This window comes from Musa acuminata, chromosome BXJ3-3, assembly GCF_036884655.1.
Source record: "Musa acuminata AAA Group cultivar baxijiao chromosome BXJ3-3, Cavendish_Baxijiao_AAA, whole genome shotgun sequence".
Classification (NCBI taxonomy): Eukaryota; Viridiplantae; Streptophyta; class Magnoliopsida; order Zingiberales; family Musaceae; genus Musa; species Musa acuminata.
In genome coordinates, this window is record NC_088351.1 from 1,933,410 (window position 1) to 1,950,580 (window position 17,171).

At 37.1% G+C, this 17,171-nt stretch overlaps 2 protein-coding genes across 8 annotated transcripts; one reads left to right on the forward strand and one right to left on the reverse strand.

The window, feature by feature from the left end:
- Positions 1 to 885: 885 nt before the first annotated feature.
- On the reverse strand, positions 886 to 1,877 carry LOC135633206 (phytolongin Phyl1.2-like). The gene has a single exon (XM_065142400.1). It carries the CDS (start codon positions 1,813 to 1,815, stop codon positions 1,081 to 1,083), a length of 735 nt encoding a protein of 244 aa, XP_064998472.1. The 5' UTR covers positions 1,816 to 1,877; the 3' UTR covers positions 886 to 1,080.
- A 3,594-nt stretch (positions 1,878 to 5,471) lies between these two features.
- On the forward strand, positions 5,472 to 17,087 carry LOC103977040 (AT-hook motif nuclear-localized protein 7). 7 transcript variants are annotated; one of them, XM_018822871.2, is made up of 10 exons: positions 5,472 to 5,738; positions 5,847 to 6,258; positions 9,053 to 9,442; positions 9,636 to 9,700; positions 10,920 to 11,112; positions 11,200 to 11,283; positions 12,436 to 12,488; positions 15,191 to 15,325; positions 15,684 to 15,845; positions 16,719 to 17,087. In XM_018822871.2, exons 3-10 carry the CDS (start codon positions 9,103 to 9,105, stop codon positions 16,788 to 16,790), a joined length of 1,104 nt encoding a protein of 367 aa, XP_018678416.2. In that variant the 5' UTR covers positions 5,472 to 5,738; positions 5,847 to 6,258; positions 9,053 to 9,102; the 3' UTR covers positions 16,791 to 17,087. The 7 variants fall into 7 exon arrangements, with proteins under 7 accessions (XP_018678416.2, XP_018678418.2, XP_064996935.1 ...); XM_018822873.2 differs by having other exon boundaries at positions 5,847 to 6,155; positions 9,088 to 9,442; XM_018822869.2 differs by having other exon boundaries at positions 5,473 to 5,738; positions 5,847 to 6,155.
- The last annotated feature ends 84 nt before the right edge of the window (positions 17,088 to 17,171 follow it).

Sequence of the window (17,171 nt, forward strand, 5' to 3'; positions counted from 1 at the left end):
TAGCCATGCACTTTGTTTATCGATCAACAAATAGTAATGCAGAGACTGATACAGAAATCACTCAGTTTACCAATATTGTTGAATGAAATCAACAATTAGCAGTTTTATGCAGCCGTTGAATCCTCTTCTTGACATCAATTTTAAGACCAAAGTTCTTTACCGATCATGCCCCGCATAGATAAATGCACGACAATTTGGAGAAATGTTTTCTTCTCTTGGCAAGTCATTTGGAGCGATGGCTTATCCAAACCTCATCTAAGGAGATTTCTTCACACTAGGAAGGATTAAATAAGACACTATGAAGATGCAGGACATACATCATGACATGCATCTTAAAGAGTGTCATACACTTAACTTTTAACTACAATGCACACGATATGAGGAGCATCACATGCTATCCAATCGAGAAGGTAATGTACGTGAGAAATGAGTAAATGCACATGCTCATGATGATGTTATTTTCTATTTTTAAGAAAAACTTCGTGAAAAAACAAATTCAAGCAAGATTAGCCAAAGCATGTGCTTCCCTGTTATCATTCCTACGGATGAAGCACAACTTGCAACGATTACAAAATTGGCAATCATGATGATTTTGGTAACATGCATGATAGCCATGCAGTGATTGCTAACAATGTGAACTACCAAGTCAGAGTCCTAAGTGGACCTCAAATGCGATAATAGAGAAGAGAAATGATGATAACCGCATGATTACTGAGAAAGATCTTAATATTCAAATTGGGATAACTTAGATATCATGGTAAAATGTGACTTTGTGAATTAAAATATTGCTGCATAAACTATTAAAATGAGAACTTCAAATTCATAAGGAGACTTGTATACATGAACTAACAGAGTGATACAATCAGAGATGGGAAAAAAACAATGGAGAACATACCAAAAGGCAACGAAATCACAAATAAACTCAACATCTCAGATCAGTAATATACACACTAAAGAGCCGCAATAAGAAAGAAAATTACCATGCATCTTGAAGTATATACCGGAGAACCTCCATCAACCACCAGCATGCCACACTCAAATATGGAACACAGATCAGCAGCAACTGAATCCAAATGGTTTTTAATTGGTGATGCACTCGAAACCCCTACAGATAGATACCCAAACCCCAAGGAGGAAGCAGCACACCACGAGATCGATGAGAATTATAGTCCGGACATGCTGCCGCCAGACTTTCTGCACCGATTTCGACCCACCATTTCCAGGGTCGGAATCCACAACGTCGCGATTGACGACCGAAATCACCATCTTCCTCTTTCCCTTCCCCCCCTTCTTCTCCTTCACTTTCTGGTCCTCGTCGGAGTCCGAGGGCCGAGGGCTAGCGGCCGGCGGCGGAAGGCAAGGGCTTGGCGGGGGCGGCTCCTCGTCCTGGGAGGGAACCGATTGCACGAGACGGCGGAGCTCCGGGAGGAAGTCCTCCTGGAGGCAGAGGTGGGGGAGGGGATCGGATCCATCGCCTCCGACGGCGGTGCGGCGTCTGTGGATGGCCGAGGACGAGAAGGCGTCGCGGAGGCGGCGGAGGAAGAGGAGTGCCCGGGGCTTGCCGAGGACGGCCTCGTCGGCGATGGCGAAGAAGACGAGGGGCTCGGCCATGAGGAAGGCGTAGATCCGGCCACCGGCTGTGTGGGAGTAATGGTGGTGGAATCGAGGCACTGTCGCGAGGCAACCGGCGGCGTGCCCCAAGGGGAGATCATCATCGCCGCCGCCGGCTTCGGCGGATGAGAGCTCCGCAAGGATGGTGGTGCCGTGGGCGACACATGCGTAGAGGATGGGGTTGGGATCGGGGACGGGAATCATCAGACCGCAAGCCCAAGGAATCGGAAGCTCGGGCAAGCAGACAGGCACAAATTATTTCGGCTTTCGCACGCCAACAGAGAAAAAGAAGGGGTTTTAATAGGTAGGAATCAACTTTCTTTTTTTAATAAAAATATATTTAAATTTCCAAATAAAATAGCATGATTTTCTTAGAAAATATGTCTTTCTCAAAAATATTTTCTATTTTATTTTATTTTATTTCCAAACAATATCTTTAATTTAAAAATATTCAAAAATATTCCTCAAAATTTTTTGTCAAAATTTTTTTTAATTTTTTTTATCAATTTTTAACTGTTATAGTATTTTCATTTAACTTGTTTATACTATTTTGAATAATATTTATAATATTTTATTATATACTAAATATATTATAAATATTATTTAAAAAAATATTATAAATGATATTACAGTGTCTTCGAGTAAGCCTTACAATGTTTTTATTATGATAGCCGAGAGAGATACTATAACATGCTAAAAATATTATAACAGACTAAAAAAAATTAGGAGTAATTTAGATTTTCTAATATAAGTAATATTTTTTTAAAAAATAAGGGGCACCAATTAAAAGTATCCGAGTATTTTCTGAAAAATTCATTCAATAAAATAACTATATAAAATTAATCTTATACAAGTTTGGAACATCAAAGGTTTTATTTTCTACTGTAACACATGAAAACTTGGGAACAAAGCGTTTCAGAAGAATTGTTTATTTAGCTCATTTATAAAAAATGTAAAGTTAGACACCACATAGAGGAAGAAACACGAATGCTTTTATGGGGATTAAATTTAATCTTACAAAAGTATCTTCAATTTATCTAAATTTTGTCACCTATGTTTCTGTTTGTAAACCTACTAATCTAAAATGTTACATGTGGATAAGTCACTTTATCATGCAATCTATACTAGATTATATTTGGTGATGTGACCAATTTATATTTATGATGAATTCTTTAAAAAAATGCTAAGTTGGAGAATTTGTCGTACAACATTTTAACTTTAAAAAATTTCTATAGAATATCCCTAGTGAAATATCATTTTATCAATACTTTCATCGTCTTCACCAACCAGTCACCCTAATTTTTTAGCAAGTCTCCCTGTTGGACTTAACGACATAGATATAGCTTTCATGATAGTTAGTTGTTGTCCATAATCATTTCTCATTATCAATTATAAGTGAGGAAGAAGGGGCGGCATACCCTTGCTCGTAGCCTTCATTGCTAATTACAGAGGGGCCACGTAATCTCATTATTACTGAAGGGGTGTGCTCTTGTCATTACCCATAGCCCTCCTAATCATTTGTCATGAACAAGGAATGAGAGGGGCAACTCATTCTCATTCACAATCTTTGTCGTTGGCCACGGAGGAATCGTGCAGCCTCTTCATGCCCTCTTCTGGCGTGAAAAGAGGGGATATACCCTCACTATCTTACCTATAGCCCCCCTTTGTCATTGGTCACATGTGAAAAAGAGGGGGTGGCGGCTCGCATGCAACCTTCATCGCTAGCCGCAGAGGAGCCATGAAGACTATGCCTCCATTATTAGTCCAATGGGTCGCGTCACCGTGCTTCTGTTGTTGGGCGTGTCCGATAAAGGGAGGTGATAGGAGGGATGAAGACACAACTAAGCGCTAAGCAATTGAAGATGGTCGATGAGAGATAAAATGATCATTTAAAAAAAAAGATAATAATTTTTTAAAATTAAAATTTTATTTAGAAAATTCTCAAAGTTAGTTATTTTTTCAAGAATTCACCTTTATATTAATTAATGGTGTATTAAATGCAACTATTATAATTGTGACACTGTTAGTTATTATCCATCATGTCGAAAGCCATATAGTTCTTCCTACATAAATGCATGTCCCTCTCCAAATTAAAAGTTTGCATATACCTAATCCTAGTTATCTACGGTAGGTTGGTTTTTAATGTGAAACACTAATCTGCATCATACATGACGCTAAAAATATTAAGATATGTTTGAATATTAATATTCTTCAAATTTATTCATTCAAACAAACTAATATTAATCATGATTATTGTGTAACTTTTCGTCGTGGCCAAAGTTGTTAGCATTGCTCGATCCGATCCAAATGCATAAGGTCGTCCATGTGGCTTCCTGGTTGGAGAGGGTCGGTGTTAGGTCGGGTTAGGACATTGTTTGTCAAGCCGATCCGAGGTTGAGTTGGGAGTTATTTTTTCCTTCTTTGTTGGGTTCCTGCACACAGGCCAAAGTCGGGAGGGAGAATCCCGACTCATCCCCTCCGAGGCTTAAGTTAGTAATGATGGTGTTGGGGTGAGTTTGTGCATGTTTGAGTTCTCAGAGATCGTCCCCTGTCATTGGCCAGGGGTTAACCTTTATACCTATTGTTTGAGGTCGGTTGTACTGGGCTCGTTAATGGTCGTCGATCCCCCGAGAGGTCGGCTCATATGCTCCACATGGTGCAGACCGACTTGCACGGTTCCGCACTGTGCGATGCCACCTCGTATTGGTGTGGATGGTTTTATGCTGGGCGATGTTGTTCATACAATCCCAAGCGATGTGGGTATGGTTAGTCGTTACACACGAGTTCGAGATGTCATGTCCGCGTGCATGTGCCATGTTAGTTTCAAGGTGGCCACTTATTATCGCCACGTGAGTCGTTTCGAAATATGCTATATCAATGATAAAAATCGATTAACATGAGTTTTGTGGATGAAGGTTGAAAATACTGACATAATGATCCTAATGTTTGGAGAGACATATGGTTGTTTCTTTCTAGTTCTCTGGAGAGATTTTCTTACACTTTGATCCCTCGAAAGGCTAAGAAAGTATCGAGCATGATTCCACTACAGAAGGAAGATTATGATATTGTTGTGATAAGAGAGTAAGCTAATAGTATATTATCCCTAGAAGTTAGTTAGTTATCTCTATCATCTTAGTCCTTATACTTTAAAAATATATATTAATATTCTTATAATTATAAAAATAAAATATTTACGTTTATTTACTATCTAATTGATTTTATTAACAAAAATATGAAAATAAAATATAAAATATAATTTTAATATTTTAGTTGATGACGATGGATGACATTAGTGGTGGTGAATGACGACACCATTGAGAAACACATGTGACTGTTGTGGATGAAGAGAGTGACAGATGAGAGCTACTCTTAATATGTGCCGACGTCTAATGCAGTTACCGAGCGATCCTTTCATCATCTCTCTCCTCATCCATAACAGTCAGTCATGATCTCTAATCGTCACCACCAACATCATCCATCACTATCAACTAAAATATTAAAATTATATTTTTATATTTTATTTTTTATTAATAAAATTGTCAAGATAAATATATCTAATCGTTTTTCATTTTTAATTATAGTCACGTAATATTAAAAATAATTAATTCTAAAAATAATACGTAATTAGTCCTAAGAGAATTAAGCAATAAACATCACTTAACTCAACGAGACATTATGGAGACCAAACGTATCTGCTCTACTCGCGTAACATCCCATTAGTCCCACATCGAAAGTGGGCAATGTGTTTGATTAGCTTATAAGGGCCTGATGAATATATTATGTTATCTCTTGCTTAAGAGTGGGCAATGTGTTTGATTAGCTTATAAGGGCATGATGAGTGTATTATAATATCTCTCGCATTTTTTTTAGTCCGTACAACCAACCGGTGCTCTTAGATCATCTTGGCATCTCGCTCCTCCCACCTCAAAAGAAAGTCTCAGAAGAAGAAGAAACAAAAACTCTTCCTCCTACTCGATCAACAATTACTCTCCCTTGCACTCCGAGCTCATGAAACTCCCATCTCTCCATCAATGATGGGAGTATCCTCTAATATGAGCATCGAAAGAAGAATCCTCGATCCACTTCTTGGATCTCCGCCGAACTCCGGAACAAGCTGCAGTTTCTCGGTTAGATTTCAACATCCCTATGAATGCATCTCATCAGTTCGATAACATTATATCCTAGCAATAAAAACAAATAAAATTTTACGTATTCGAGAAATGCCAATAAACTAGGTTTGACATGTTCAAGCGGCAATGGCGAAGGCCGATCTCCTCGGATCTTGCCGGAAGCGCTGGCCGACGGTCGGCTCGACTACGATGATCCCATGGCATGGGCCGGGTGCTCCTCCATGGAACGGCCGCACGGCGCTAATGATCGGGCATCGGAACTGGTGTACGGAACTGCGGTCACGTTCGACATCAAATTTGGTCCGATGCGAGCTGCGAATCGCTTCGATGATCGAGGGTTTCTCTCATTTGTCACCTCGGAATGACGAGTTCTGAGTCCACATGTTCTTGGTGGTTGCCTTCAGTTTCATCCTTGTAAGTTGGAATCTTCACTTATATTGGATTGCAGAAAAGGTTAAAAATGGGTGTGGCTATTTCATTGTTTTCAGAGACAAGTTGATGAGCATCCTAATCAACGGTGAGCAGATATTTTTACCATACGATATGGGGTTGACTATTTAGCTTCTGATCCACAATATGAAGTTCGACTTCAAAACATAGAAAGCATTACTTTGGTTAACATTAACTTGATAACATGGATCTGTTTATTCCCTCATCTGTGCTATGTGTGGGAACGATTTTGCGAGCTGCTTTTGGCATAAGACTTGTTGAAGCTTGTTCATGCATAAAAAATCAGTATTATGCCAAAAATTGCTGATTTATTTAAATTATAGAATTGGTGGTTTGATCTGTAATACATGTATATGCTTATTGTTTTTCTTTTTTCGATTGTATTTTGATGAGCATTAATGCTCTTTAGTTTGGTTTTAAACTGATTTATTTGGTTGAACCACAAATTTTTATATGCATGTTTCAGTAACACAAACATCTAAGATGTATATGGTAACCACAAATTTTTTGCATGTTTGTTTCAGTAAGACAAACATCTTAGACGAATATGCTAACATAATTTGTTAAGACATATGAGAATGATATAATTATTTTATGCATCTAAATGAGAAGAAATAAAAAATACAGTATCCAGTGATTTTGTTAACATTGCATTGTTTTGATTTTGCCACCCAATGAAGTTATTAAGTAGTTTGATGATAAGTTTACTTGTGGTCCTAAACATCTTAAAAGAAATGGCAAGTTGTTACATTTCAAGCCCCTGCTTATTTTGACGCATTTATTTTCATCCTTTATATTGCAAAATATGAGTTATTAGCCAAATGAGATTTGAAAGCAATTTTTTGTGAAATGATATATGTTTTCTTAAGAAAAGGAAATTTATTGAGAAAGACTATATAATAAGAAACTAAAAAAAATTGTTTGTCTCCTTCAATAAAAACATGGAAACGAGTTTAAGGATGTGTTGGGCCACTGATTACACAGATGATGCATGTATCTTTCAACCAACTTTTGGTTACACCTATAACAGTTCAATGAACTGATTCAATAGTAAAATCTTGCAGAATAAATGGGAAGATATACTTTTCTCTTTGTTTATCATCCTGTTCTCAGTTCTTAGTCTTTGAGGGCACCGACTGGAGTCGGTTGTCTTTCTTCTTCCACCAATAATGCATCTTCGTCTGTTTCTACTAAGATTCTTCTATTCCTTTGGCTTGTAGATTTTTTTGGTTCCTGGGGAAGGTGAGTTTTTGGATAGTTTCTCATCTTGGCAAAATTAGTTTATTCTGGCATGGCTTCTCATTTCTAAATGAAGATTTAGTAACATAGTACATGTCTTCTATATATTTTCTTGTTGATAGTGTATAATAGTTGCTGTTGTTGTCATTTCTGGAATTAATACCCAACATATTGTTTTTTATATTATTATTTGATCCAATATGATGTACGTGCAACAGCACATGGCAGAGATAATGGATGGGATATTGTAAAAAAGAAAGAAAAATTAGTACACATTCAAAATATTTCAATTTAAACATCTGAACATATCTCATATCTCTGGCACCATAGAAACTGGTTTGCTTATTCTCAGTTCACGAATGTAACATCGTAGTCAATGTTATATTTCTACGCATGACACAGAAATGAAATTGCACTAAAGTAAGAAGAGGTATACATATTGGAAAGTCAAAAAGTTAGAAGGCTTCCGGTAGAAACCAATCACATGGAAGGAATTGTGATTAAATTGTGCATAAAGACAGATTAGCAGCCCATTACAAGTACAATTTAGTATTGGATTGAAAATCTTGTTAGATCTCTACAGTCTGTGAGTATAAGTAAATATGGAAAATAGGAATATTGAAAGTTGCATTTGGGATACAATTGCAAAAAGAACAATAAAAAGAAGAGGATGACTTCTTATAGAAGTTAATCATATAAGTGGAACTGCCATTGGAAACAGTACAACATAAGACAAATAGTTCTGGAAAAGAGGTTGGAAAGCTCTCTAGATGCCCATTTCTTGAAGGACCATCAAATAAGGGTTATTTAGGAACACTAAGAGCTCCTATTGGCATCTTTATTTTTGCTTTTTAGTATTATGATTCTAATGTACATCAAGAAGGAAGTCTTTATTTGGGTTTATGCTTTGTTGGCAGGGTTTTAAACGTCAATCTGAGATATGCATTGTTGCTTACTAATTGATGAGCATCCACATATCTCGTGTGGTATTGCATGTAAATACTTCTCATGAAGTTAGATCTGTCTCAGTACTATTAGTTATTTATAGATTATTTGATCCGTTGATTCAGACACACTTAGTTATTTTGGTTTTAGGTACCTTATGTTCAATGAAGGACCAAGTAGATTAGTATAAGTTCATTCTCTGCAATCTGATGCTGTCAAAAAATAGAAGCTGCACTGATCTACCTATTATACCTTGTTTTTTTTCTCAATGCAGAGACGTAAGAATTTTATCATCTATGGTGCCTGCTGTTCTTCTAACTATTTTTAGATTAAAAAAAAAAGATTATTGAAAGAATTAGTTGTTATTTTCTTTCTTGTTGAAAACTGTTTGGATTTTATCATTTGGAACTTTTGTGGAACTCATCGCCTCATCGGAGTATTGTGAGGCATTAGTTTAACAGTTGGCATATTATCTACTCTCCATGTCAATATCTGTTGAAAGGGTCCTTGACCATGTTCTAGCATACGTTATATAAAATTGTTGCTCTCTCGCTTTTGTTGCAAGACACCTTAAAAGTTGAAAGAAAAGAATAAAATATAAAGCATTTATTAAAAAAAAACTATAATATTACCTTTATATTTACTTATATTTTTTAATTGGTGTTTCGTAATCTCAGGAATAAGTTCTTCGAGTTGATTATTTGGTTTACAGACCTAGCTGGGAATTATGTCAGGTGGGGAGACTTCCACTGTTAGCAAGCATGGAAACCCAGCTCAGTTCCATGATTGCAAGCATCCTCATGGACAAAGAGGAACAGGAGATAGTGGCAGTCCCTCTTTATTAAGTGCAGTACAAACAAATCAGCTATTGCAGCAGAAGGATATGTTGGCAGCCAATCATGGTCTTGCTGATAATGTTGTGGCTGCACTGGAAACTGGATCACAGGCTGATGTTCAATGGAGCACTTGGGGACTTCCTCCTCGGTACCCTTCAATTGCAAGAAACATATCAGAAGCTACCTACGAGGGAGGGAATTATAACAAACAGGAATACATGAATATCCTTGGTAATCCATTTCTTACTATTACTACTACTGGGTTAGTGATCACTGTGATTTTATATGCTTCCATGTGGTACAGAGTTTTCAAATAGTTGGTTTCTTGTTATAGTGACATCAGATGAGTTATTATCTTAATTTATTATTTTGTACAATTTTCCTTATGCTTTAAGTAGATCATTTGACTTATATAATCTTACAGAGTTACCTATTGGATCAGGTGGGACTGGATCTGGCTCACATGATGCTTCGGTTTTGCATGAACATGTATATATCTTTTCCCCAACGATAATTTTTAGATATGTTACTGTCTGAATTTTCTTATGTTATAGTTGCAATTCTATTGTGAAAGACATTGTGTACTTTGCTTTGCTATATTTTTTGGTCCTTCAAGTGCTTGTAATGAGCCAGATATTTGCATTTCCACAGGGAAAAATGTAATTGATTTCATCCTTTTTGTTATTCTCCCTTTTCTTTTGGAAAAGATTCAGTGATCTAATCAATCATCATGTATGGCTAGTCACAGCTAGAAAACTGTTTTTCTCAGTACTTAGGCACATACAATAGCTAATTAATTATATGAGATTTCCAAATTGACAGTCTATGAGCCAAATTCTGAGTATGAAAATTCTTATTTTACCAATGCCTTGAGATGTGTTACATATGCTGTTTAATTGTAGATTCCATTTGATTGCAAGAGAACATAAATCTCTTAAACATATATACTTGACTATTCACAGTACATACAACTTCCTACTATCTAAATTCACACAAAACATTATAAGAATTGTTTCTGTGAGATTTTTGTATGCTAATGTTGTTGTTAAAAGCATCCTCTACAAAAAATTGGAGTTAAAATTTCAAGTTTCTGGTGCGATTTGTAATTTCTACATGTTAGCAATATTATAGTTTGTTTCTGTTATTGTGTTCTTTTTCTTTCCATTTTATCAAACTTAAATTTTGGAGTAAATGTTTTGAATAAGGCTCCCCATAACGCTCCTATGTTACTCAACCTGAAGCTTTTAAGTTCGATGATATCTTCTATCATGCAACCTCTAATTGCATCTAAATTTGTAAAGTTGTTTTAAATATGTTTCTATATTCTTATCTTGAAACTGATGCCTAAGTAATCAGTTTGCTACTTGCATTAGTGCAAGAAAACTTTTAGAGGGATAATAAATACAAATTTTCTTGTTCAGAATTTACTGTTTTGGTAACTAAGATACTAATCATGCTTTGACTTAAAACAACTTTAGAACCATTCCACATGGAGAGATCATTGTTCTTTTACTTACTTTATAAACTATGATGATAAGTAACTTAATTCTATCAAAGTTTTTGGCATAACTCTCCTGTTATGCAACTCTTCTCAACAAAACTTGTCTTTTCTATTAACTTGCTGTAATAGCTTTACTGATTATTTAATCTGAGATATCATACTTCATGCACTTCTATTATCATTCTGAGAAATTCATTGTGATATCAGCCTTCTGAGTGGAGCATTGAATCAATGCCTAACTCGGAAGGTTCAATGATCTTTAGACCAAAGGGTAGTCATCCTTATCCCAGTCAAGGATTTGAAGACACCAGGAACAATCCATCTGCAACAAGTCCACCAAATAACGAAGAGTTACTGAAGCAAAACAATTATGGAGAGCCAAGCAAATATTTGTTTGCTGGTATGTTAGCCTCAGCTTCGACTGCTGTTCCAAGTGCTGCTACAACCCCATTATGTGCTGAAGGGTTGGATCCTTTCACCTTTGCAGCTGTAACTCCAACAACCGAATTCACTAAGAAAGTAATGCATGAGACAGGAGGTTTTGGAAAGAAGCAACACACCAGAGGTCCAGGTAATTCACAGAATCACAAATATGGAAGTTCATGGGATTTAATCTGTTTCCCTTGGGGCCTTTTCAAGGATATTTGAAACAACATGTCGATGCATTCCTAGCTCATGATGTTTGTTTTTTCATTATTGCAAAAGCAATAAAATCTATGAGTTATGGTTATCCAGCTTTGAAGGCCTCTGTCTAGTGTCATGCTAGGATCTTGGTAACAAACTTCAGCCTTGAACCCAAGGTCTGCCGTACCGAAGCATATCGCCCGTATCGGGCGGTACGTACCGGTCCGATAGGTCACCGGTACGCGGACCGCCTGGTACCACTACAGTACTACAGTACTATACTGTAGCACTGCTACAGTATGAAAAAATAAAAAATATTTGGTACACGAGAGCGTACCGTTCGGTACGCCCTGATGTACCGCCCAGTACACCGGTACCGTACCATACCAAGCCCGGGTCAAAACGCCGATACGGTATGGTACAGTGAACCTTGCTTGAACCTGTTATTGTTAATTCAGTTCCAGGGATTCTGTGGTAGATTAATGGAATTATCACTACATGTTTTCTTTATTTCCAAAGCAATTAGATCTGTTAGTTCTGATTGTCTGGTTTAGAAGGCTTTTTCTAAAGTTTCGTGCTTGGATCTTGCTAACAAACTTCAGCCTCGGTCTTATTATGATAGTTGATACAGTTCCAGATATTCTATGATAGAATAATGGAATTATATTTGAAACTAATGCTTCTGAAATATCATGAATTGGTAGTTTTGATGGACTTTTTAGTACCTTCCACTGGGGAGTCTAATTATGCAGTTTCATACTCCATTGTTTTTGTTTATCATTGTTTCTCTGTGTTGCTTCTTTGTTGAGTACACAAAAGCACTGCATCTAATTTTAGAAGTCCATCCAGCTATTTGACTTTGTTTTTCCCTAGCCACCTTTTGCATGTCTGTTTTCTTTAGTGTTTCATTTAACATAATATGAATTATTTGCTACTTTTCTACAACTATGTGCATAAAGAACTCTTCATATCTTAGTTTCAAAGTTTCTGAATTTCTTGTGCTATCGATATATCATATATCAAGTATTCTTTTACTTTCATTCTGTATGCTTTAAATCACGCTTTTAGTAATTAAATTATGTAAAACAAACACTTGCAGGACCAGACAGGACTTGTTTGATTCCACATGTTATTACCATTAGGACTAATGAGGTACAATTATTCCCCACATGATGAGTGACACATATTACATTACTATGTTCTTATTGCTTATGTCATTTCATTTATTTAAGATGCTTTGGCAAAACATGGAAATTGAGTATTACGATAAAGATTTATGTATAGAGAAGTTTTTGATATTTTGTTCACGTGGTATTGGGAAAAAAAAAAGGGTGTACCTAGTACACGAAGCATCTGCTAATGTGGGCCTGGAGGGTTGACGCACGTAGGCTTACCTTTTTTTAAGGTGGTACCGAGAGATGCTTGCAATTATATGTCACCATATTACTTATCCTTGTTTATGATCGTGGCTAGGCTTGAGTCATATAGAGTCAGAAACTCTTACTTTGTTCATATTGAAAATATTTGTTCTATATACTGGTTTATAACTAATCCAGTTGAACTATTGTGTTTTTGGAACATATTTTCTTGTGTGACCATCAGCAATATTATTCTTTTTTGCTATACTTTTTCCTGCATAGGTTCTCCTTTACTTCTCAATTTCATGCTTATATTTAATCCATGGGTGGCTTCTTTAAGGAAATTTGTAATAACCAAAGGCTTGCAAACCTTTCCTTATATTCATTGAGTTAATATCTGTTGCTTCTTTTCAAATTTGTGGCCTTTTCTTAAATATAGCAGATGGTGATTTTGACCTATACACAGAATAAGTTATCAAGAAATTCATAAAACTTAAATAAAAATTTAAAAAAGAAAAAAGAAAACATGAGAAAATTAAAACCAAGGATTAATAAAATACTTAGAAATTGAATCTTGATGTCTTCAATCTGTTCAATCTCGGATTTTGATGATGAAACCAATCGATAAGTGTTTATGTTTTAATCTGCATTTTGAGTGACGCAGGATGCTTCGATCAGGATGAGACAATTAAAGTAGGAAAAATCAAGTTGTGCCAGAAGAGAACATGTCAGAAGATTGGACGTCGGACCGGTGGATCAGTCGACATATCGACAGAAGGCTTCGGGTCGTGGATTCGGGCATCGGGCCAAGAAGAGCGGATATTGCGCCAAGGATATCGAAGTTGTGGAATCAACTGGCCGATTGGGCAATAGGCTATAAGAGAGGATAATGCGCCGAAGAATCGGACGAAGCGTCGAGGGACCAATGACATGCCGGGCAACTTGATTAATACTTAGTATTAATTGTCTAGATCGAAGTATGTTTTTACATGTGTAGGATTAACTACAATAACAAGGCATGAAGCAAAATGAAGTCCCAGAGTCAAGGACGCGATTTCGTTAGGAGTTCGAGAGTTCGTTGGAAGTCCGGACATTCGTCGGAAGTTCTGGCGGAACCAGCCGAGAAGTCTTAGAGCTTGCCAGAGAAGCTCGTCGGAACTCGCTGAGATCGTCGGAAGTTCACCGGAAGATCGTCGGAAGCTCATCGGAAGAATAGACATAGGGACTTGTTTAGCTTAGCAAATATCTTAGGATTTCATAGTTAGCACGTAATTGGGCTTGGATTTGGGCCAACCCAATTAGGGGCTAGCTAGGCCCATGTAAGAACTGTGTTGGGCCCAATAAGAAGCCCAAACAGTGCCCCAAGAAGTCTCACCGTCGTGGCACAGTCTTCGAGACTATGTCAGGCGGTGGTACCACCAGTCTGGGCGGTTGAACCACCCCTGGCAGGGTGCCAAGCGGTGGTACCACCCAACACTGACCCCCAGGCGATGGTACCGCCCAGGACAGTGTCAGTCAAACTGACACTGGGCGGTGGTACCGCCCGTGCCCGGGGAACCCGGGATGAGAAAGTTTTAAGCTCCAAGTTTGAATCAACTTGAAGCCTATAAAGACCCCTCTCATCCCTGGTTAAAGCACACAAGCACAGATAGTCTAAAAGCAAAGAAACACTGTTACAATCTCTTAGAAATTCTCTCCTCAAACTCTAAGTGTTAGAATTCTATTTAAGAGAGGAGAGTGAGTGCTTGTAAGGGTTATCTTCTAAACCCGGTAAAAGGAGAAGAGGAGTGTAAAAGGTGATTAGCCTTCGCCTATTGAAGGAAGGCTTCTAGTGGACGCTGGTGACCTTGTCGGAGGAGGAAACCGAAAATGGATGTAGGTCACGGTGACTGAACCACACTAAAATCTGGTTTGCATTTACATTTGTGCAATTCATCTTTACTGCAAACCTCTTTAAGTGCTTACTGCCTTCAATGCTTTTACGAACTCGCTTTCACGTTAAGTTTCTGAAAATGGTTTTACGTCGGAAATGGTTTTATCGTACGAAAGTTTTTAAACCGTCGTTATCTTACTGCTGCACTAATTCACCCCCCCCTCTTAGTGCCGACCCTTGATCCTAACACAATCTTCATACTTGTCTCCTCTCAAACCGGTACGCATATTGATATAACATTGCAATATGTCGTTGAAGATAGAAAAGTTCATTTCCACTTTTTCTATAGCAGTATGAGCAGACAGCTAAATTTAGCGATATGACCAGGCTAATCTGGCTTCCATTCCCAAACATATACACCTAGATTTTGGAAATATTAATATTGTGCCTTCTAAATCTGAATGTTCCTGTTTTTGTTTCCTGGATTCGCATTAATCATACATTTACTTATTATCACAAACTTCTGCTCAAAGAGTAGGTGATGAATCAGCAAATTCAAAACAATCCTTGCAAGTCATGTCTTAAGGCCTTACTCTTCTTATAACATCCTGTCTTTATTCCAGGATATATATTCAAAGATAATTTCTTTCTGCCAAAAAAGTGGGTCATATGCAGTTTGCATTCTTTCAGCAAATGGCACTGTTTCTAGGGTCACACTTTTGAAGCCAGCAGCATCTCTTGGAACAATAACATATGAGGTTATGACTTATTACTGAAATTCTCAGAATCATATTCCTTCAATTTTCTGGTATATAGCATGAAAGCTTGTAGATTTTATATCTGCTGTGTTGATGGTATTTCATTTTGTTTGTTAGCTGATGCATACTTTTTTTTATAATATTGAGAAATTCTCAGTACTTGTTAGCATCCAGTACTGTGTCAACTTGTCAATCATGGATGCTCCACCTTGCTTGACCGCAGCCATCTCGGTGGCCGGTCCAATCAACGGAGAGGACCCAAACCCTGTGTTTGATGGATCTGTAACTGATTTTTCTCTCATGTTAAGCTTTAGAAGTGCATTGTCTTATTTTAAACATTGTTATGTCTCATACACAGGGCCAATTTGATATTGTGAAACTGTCTGGTTCATTCATGCCATTGGAGAGTTGCAATCAAAGTAGACATAGTGGTGAACTTCGAGTTATGCTGGCTCGTGCAGATGGACATGTTTTCGGTGGTGGCTTGGCAGGACCTATGATGGCTGCATCCTCGGTCCTGGTGAGTCGCTCTTTATACTGCAGTGGGATTTGTTTAAGCCAGTACACTTGAATTTATCATAAATAATTTAATATGAGACACCGAATACTGTAATTTCATTTAAAAAACTTTAAAACCATTCCGAGCTTCAAGTCAACAACTAGCACATTTATTCTTGAGATGCTAAACCCAGTTGTTGATGTTTTATATTTGTTAAATAGAATATGAGATAAAAACACCTGTTTTGTATATGAATAGCATCTGGGATCAGTGCCCTTGAATCAAGGATACTGTTAATTAATGTGCTATATTTATCATTTCTTGGGACTTTGAAGATAAAAATTACGTTACGATGCCGATGTTTCCTGACTTGCATGTTGTCGGTAGTAATTGGTGATCTCATTAATTACATTTACCTTCTTTAAGCTTCTTGTATGTGTTGCCTTGTTTGTCCTACCGATATAAGCATATGAAGAAGTTTCATGTTATGAGCATACAATGACCAAGTTAGGCTTCTTACTTTTCATGTAATTTTTCTGGGAAATTTTCATTCTTAGTTTAAACACCACTATTTAGTAGGAAGACCATACATCTCAACTTAAGAAAAATGAAACTTGCATGGAACGAACGAACAAACTCATAAATCTCTTTGTTGCTTCTTTTTTATTCAGTCAGAATTGGCAACGGTTACCTAAGAAAATGTGTCCACATGTTGTCATGGTATAGTTTATCGTAACGAAGAAACTATGTATATTAGAATATAAACATTATATAAACTGAAGAGGACAATACTTCTCCTGTTCCTGTTTCGTTGTCATCTTCTAGTGATGCCTTACCTTTTTGTGCTAAAGAGAGTTTTGAAGTGACCAAAGACAAATCTTATTATCTTGGCAGATTGTATTGGGTAGGTTTCTACCAAATGGAGGAAATGTGGCAATGCTGGCCAACAATCTATTTATGGTGTGATGCCAAGTGACTCGACAAGAACTCTTTATGAATCAATGACATTTCAGGGAAACGATATGGCTTCCATCTCCCTTCAGGTTTTCTCCCACTTATCAAGTGTACCGGGGAAGATGAAGAACCTATTTGCTTCCTATCTTATCTTTTGTTGGCTGTTAATGATCGAATTCCTGTGAACTTTGCCAATGAAATCTGTCTCCGATTTGCAAAATTGATCTGACTGCATGAGAAAAACATTGAGAAGACTAATTTCTTTATTTTAGCCATCTTGCTGAAAATATAATCGCAATCATTTATTCATGCTCATTTGACTGCCAAGAATTTTTATGATAACTGTCTGCTTCATGATGTACCACCGCAACTAATTCCGTAAATCCTGAATGG